General features: G+C 44.7%; 1 protein-coding gene across 3 annotated transcripts in view; it reads right to left on the bottom strand.

The window, feature by feature from the left end:
* Window positions 1-287: 287 nt before the first annotated feature.
* PRDM16 (PR/SET domain 16) overlaps window positions 288-6,000 on the bottom strand; it is an 895,576-nt gene continuing 889,863 nt past the window's right edge. For 2 of the 3 annotated variants that reach the window (XM_030222585.1, XM_030222587.1), the window contains one exon: window positions 288-1,504. In XM_030222585.1, coding sequence (XP_030078445.1) covers window positions 1,370-1,504 — 135 coding nt within the window. In that variant the 3' untranslated portion in view covers window positions 288-1,369. The remainder of the gene's footprint in view (window positions 1,505-6,000) is intronic. The other variant, XM_030222586.1, reaches the window with a different exon arrangement.

Here is a 6,000-nt window from a genome sequence, read left to right as displayed (position 1 = left end):
CCAGATACCGTCGGATTAGCACGGGAGCCCTTATTGGAACCTCGGTGGGTGGCGGTAAGGGCTTCCCGTCACATGGCCATGTGAAAGAAGAGTTCTCTTACCGCATGGCCATGTGTGCCTGGGTTCTTTTTACCCACTGCGCACTGCGTAAGGGCCCTGGCGCACGGGAAAAACGGCCCCCGCCGCTAGCACAGGGCCCTTTTCCCCGCAGCTTGGTAAAAGGACCCCAAAATGACTTGCCAGAGTCACGGGGAGCCACAGCGGGAACTGAATTTAGTTCCCCAGGTTCTCAGCCCACTGCACTAACCGTTAGGCTACTCCTCCACTCCTTTGGAGAAAAGCTTGGAAAATCTGGCCTCCAAAGGATCCTAAAGCAGATTGAGGATCTACATTAGGGTTGCCAGTTGTTTCTATGTCATAAACAATAGGTTAATCCTGTTTTAATTTTACCCCACTGCATTCTTGGATGTATAGCTCTGATTTTTTCCCACTGATTTTCTTAAAATTGGGGTAAAAAGCCTGGACTGGACTAGCCCGTTCTTGATGACATGGTACTGCCTGGCAACCCTGTTCCAGAGTGCTAATCCAGCTGCTAATAACTCCCAGTTCTATGCCTTATATATAAGAGCTTTCTGGCTTAAGTGTATTATACTGAATTATACTGTATACACCACAACATGGACAGTTCAATAATTTAATGCGGAAGTGAGCCTAGGGCAGATCAAAATATAAAGCACTTGTCCTTGAGTTTTCAAAAAGCAGTGAAAACTCTCTGAGCAATAGCTCAATAATTTTCATTTTATGAAAAAAAAATCTATTGCATGCCAAAATGCCCACATAGTTGATCTGCTCAAAATTCTATTTGTGACGACACTGACTGCTGACGTTATATTTTGATACGTTGATATATATCTTTTTTTGGTTTGGGTTCTATTCCTTTTTTTTGCCAAATTGTGAAGTGACTCAAAACGATTCAGCTGGTCTTTGGTCTTTAGTTTACACACTGCTACAACTGAATGCTTTTTATTGGTATTTTATACCACTATGAGAAACTGGCACATAAATTTATTAATGCACTGCCATTAATTACAGTACCTTCTAGCTCAACACCATTCTTAGAGACGGTGAAAAACCCCTAGGACTGCTTCAAGGAATTTTTTTTTTTAGAGAGTTTCAAACTGATGAGTGACTGTAATGAATTTAAAATTCAGGAGCTATAGGTCACGTGTGAAAGGTTTAATTCCCTGCTCCAAGCCAAGTGGTGAGTCTTTAATGCTCTCTATCCACCTTCTGCGCACTGGATGTACTGGTAGAGTGATGGTAGCACCAGCCTCCTCAAGGTAACTGACTCTGTGCCTTCTCAAACCCTTCAGAGTTGGTTGATGGGGTTAAACGTCCCTGGCTCTGAAGTGGCTCCTGCCATGTTCAACCAGGCATCCAAAGAATTCTGGGAAGAAGCATGAAGAGTGGCATTCTCAGAAAGGGACAACATCATTGCATAAGCCTAGTGGATGCAAGAAGAAAAACCATAAGAAATCAGATATTTTACAACCTGCCAATTCATTAAAGCACGAGAAATCCTATTAGCCTTGCCTCCTGCACAAAATTTCTTACATATAACTCCGGCCCCACCCCAAAAAAGTCCAGGCACATTTTTAACAAGTTTCTTTCCGCTCTCAAAGGTTCATAGGAAGCAGATGGGTGTGTGTGTGTGTGAATTCTATAAAGTGGCACCTCAATGCTAAGCACTTACCCCCTAATTCTATAAAAGTCACCAAAAATTACATGCGCAAATTTGGGTGTGTGCCAATTTGCACAAGCAATTTAATGAGCTAATTAGTACCAATAATTGGCATTTTAACAAGCAATTATTGGCACTAATTAGACTTAATAGGAACTTATGTGGCTAAATTTTGTGCACGAGTAAAGAAAAAGGGGCACAGAAACAGGTCATGGATGGAATGGGGGGGGGGGGGCATTCCTAGCATTTACATGAATTGTTATAGGATACAGGGAGCATGCACCTAATTTAGGGCCTCATTTACGAAAGCACGCTAGTGATTCCTGCATGGCAAGTGCAGTGCAGCCCATTGAAACTGCAGCGCAATTGCTGCGTTGGGAATCGCTAGTGCGGCTTAGTAAAAGAGGCCCTTAAGCATGTACATTTTCACCACATTTCAGTTGGTGCAAATGGCTGAGTCTAAAGCTCGGCGTAAGCGTTATTCTATAAACCGCGACTATCTTTAAGTGCAGCTTGTAGAATAGCGCTTTTTTCTGGTGCTGATTTTTTTAGGCGCCATGGGCCTTATTCTATAAAGGTTATGCTTCTAAATTTACACTCCTAAAATTTATGCTCCTAATTTATGAACATAATTTACACACCTAAATTTACGCTCCCAAATTATGAGCATAATCTATTTTGGAGCATAGGGTATGTTCGTAATTTAGGAGCACAACCTTTATAGAATAAGGACCCCATTATGTAGAATCTAGCCAATTCTATAACAGCATTTTGGTATCAAGATTCCGTTACAGAAATCAAGCGTATGCCAGCATTGGCGTGTCCTTTTATACTAGGTCAACGGCAGGCAGAAGCTAGGAGCCTAAATTGCTTAGGGGCTCTTTTACCAAATGGCAGTAAAGGGTAGCCCATGGTGGCATCAGTACGTGGGATTGCCACGTGCTAAGGCCATCTTTTACTGCCGCCGTTAAAAGTGGCTTTTTTCCTAAAGGGCCAGTAAAATGGCCATGCAGTAATTAAAAAATACTGCTGGAGCATGTACTGCCTTCTATTTAGTATTAATGGCCACGTGCTAATTTTCCCATTAGTGCTGACCGTTGCATGTGAGGCCCTACTGCCACCGCTGCCAAATCTGTGCTAATCGGTCAGCCCGTAGCAGTTTAGGAGGCAGTGAGGGCTCCGGAGGTAACCTGGCGGTAATTAGGCAGTGTTGTTCGATTACAGCCAGGCACACTTCTAGCGCCAGAAAATAAAGAAGTATCTTCTAGCACAGGAGATGGCGTGCGGGAAAACCAGAACTACCGCTGGGCTCCTGGGCGAGCCTGGCAGTAGGGTCGATTCACCACATGCCAAGCTGATAGTAGCCCTACCACCCTTTGATAAAAGGGTTCCTTAGGGACCCTTTCACAATGCGGTGGTAAGCCCAACGTGGTCGTACCATTTACTAAAAGGGAAGTACCGCTGGGCTACCACAGCAACCCGGCGGCAGTTCCCTCTCCCAGTGAGCGCCATTTCCGGTGCTGCAAAAATATTTCAATTTGTGTAGTGCCGGTGTGTACCTGGCGGTAATCAGGCAGTGCCGTGTGCTGCCCAGTTACTGCCGGGTTAGCGCGGGAGCCCTTACCGCCACCTCAATGGGTGGCGGTAAGTGCCCCCCCCCAAAAAAAAATGGCCACGCGGCAAATGGTTCGCTTGCTGCACGGCCATTTCTTTAAGAAAAGAGAAACCCGCTTTCGCCTTTTACCCGCTGCAGTAAAAGGGGGCCTCGGAGCGCATCAAAAACGTTCACTAACACCAGCGCAGGCCCCCCTTTTGCAGCAACTTCGTAAAAGGACCCCTTAGTGCGCAACTGTCAGGGGCATACGCATGGTGGAGTATGGGCGTGTCACGATTGTGTTGCCAAGTGATGCATGCAATTTACAGAACACTATCAGTTGCGCATGTCCCACGGTGCATTTAGGTGTGCCCACTTATGCCAGCCATTGACCTGTCAGAAGTAACTTTTGGCACAACAATGCAGCTTTGCGCTAATAATCTATAATGGCTTTGGCGATAGAATTGGAACTAATTTATGAAGCGTCAATTTATAGAATTGCTGTCTTTGCGTACACTAACAATTTAATGTTCACTAATTGACTCCGCATTAGTACGTTTTAAATCAATTTAGTGCGCACTGAAAATTTCCTATTAAAGCAAATGTGCAAAGTGAACAAAAAAAAAATCACTTAAAAATGAGGAAAATTTTGTGAAACAAATGTAAATTAACTGAATTTCCTTGCCTAGTATCACATTACCACTGCAGTTTAAGGAAGCTGATAAACTAGGGTTTGTGGAATAATATGAAAGAGAGAACTCTTGAGTTGCAAATTAGTGTTCTGATTTGACCTATTGAGGGGTTTTTTTTTTGCCTCTCCCAAAACGTGATAGGCAGTGTCGGGTTGACCTGTAGAAGTCTCCTGTTGACTGGTCAGGTGTTGCATGTGTGTCCTGGTTAATAAAGCATTAACGTCTGAAATGATTTTGGAGACATTTTCCCTTAGTACCACCTTCTTTTAACTTGTGTGCAATGCACTTCAACCTGGTTTCAAAGCAGCCTTTTCTCCCATGATTAAGGATGTTTCTCCGCTTCACTTTTAAAAGTGGCTGGAAACCAGTTTTCAAACTCACTGAGCGGGAAAGTGAAAGTTTTAAGAAAAACGTGGTCTCACGTTGTAACAAAAGCGTTTCCCTTTGAAGTCATTTAATATTACACTCAGCAGAATTAGTACAACACAGAAGACAGTGACATGCAAATGGTTTGTGTTGACACAAAACACAAATTACCGTATCCTTCGCTCAGTTCCTATTAGTGACAGGCCATCGACTGATACTGTCCCAACCCCACCCCAAATGACACTTACGTCAAGTAGTCCGTCGACTGTTCTAGTGCTTTCAGTACTTCTTGTATGAGAATTGAAATATATCACTTAATTACAATAAAATCTCAGTGGGCTACTATAAAACCAAGTTCTGGCTGAGTAAATATCAGCCCTTCAAAATTCCTTCCCTTCCTCCCCTCCCTTCCTTAATCTACATGGCTGAATATTTGAAGGGTAAAATCGCTACCCATATGAATATATTTAGGGGTCCTTTTACTAAGCCGTGGTAAAAAGTGACCTGCGGTAGTGAAGGTGCGAGTATTGGGTACGTGCCGGGCCAGTTTTTACTGCATCTACAAAAAAATGGCTTTTTTAAAATGGGACAGGAAAAGGGCCTGCGGTAAAAATGAAACCAGCGTGCACCGAAAATCGGCCTGAGCCCTTAACACCACCCATTGATCTAGTGGTAAAGGCTCACACGCTACACACGCAGTGACCGGTGCTACACCCGCAGTGACCGGTCGGTGCGTGCCAAGTGCCGATTACCGCCGGAACTGGCATGCGTAGGAGGAGATAAATAAATAATTCATTCATGTGTTATGGGCGCATGCCAAATCTGAAATTACCGCCAGGAAGGTGTGCTGGCCTGGCGGTATCATCATTGAGGCACGCGCTGCACATGCATAGAGCCTACTGCAGCTTGGTTATCAATGGGATTGGAAAATCTTGGGGTGTGCTTTATCTGCCGGATATTCAGCGTTATCAGCTCCTGGCTAGTTAAATAGCCTTAAGCTGGCTAAGCACTAATATCCAGTGAGAGAGCCAGCTGGCACTCATCACTGCATTCTATATATTCAGCCTAGCATTGCGCACTGAAATCCAAGTGTATTCTTTAACAACGTGCATAATTTAATTGGCTTAACAAGCCAATATGCATTCTTAACAGCACTTAACAAGCAATAATGAGCACTAATTGGCAATAATTAGAGTTTACGTGCATAACTCACTAAGGGCCCTTTTACCAAGCCGTGGCAAAAAGGGGGCCAACGCTGGTGTCAGCGTGTGTTTTACACGTGCGCCGAGGCCCCCTTTCACCGCAGCTGGTAAAAGGGAAGTCTCGCCTTCCTGCAGGAAATGGCCTTGCAGCAAGTAAAGCACTTGCCGTGCAGCCATTTCAGGGGTCGAGGGGGGGGGGAAGCCCTTACCGTCACCGAGGTGGCGGTAAAAGTTCCCACGATAACCCAGCAGTAACTGGGCAGTTTGCGGTACTGCCCCATTACCGCTGGGTACAATCTGGTGCTACAAAAATAAATACAATTTTGTAACACAGGAAGTGACGGCGTGCTAGGGGAAGTGACGCCGGGCTGCTGCGGTAGTCTGGCGGTACTTCCTGTATAGTGA

Source organism: Microcaecilia unicolor, chromosome 13, assembly GCF_901765095.1.
Source record: "Microcaecilia unicolor chromosome 13, aMicUni1.1, whole genome shotgun sequence".
NCBI lineage: Eukaryota > Metazoa > Chordata > Amphibia > Gymnophiona > Siphonopidae > Microcaecilia > Microcaecilia unicolor.
Note: the sequence above shows the minus strand (reverse complement) of the source record. Positions and strands in the feature narration are given on the sequence as shown.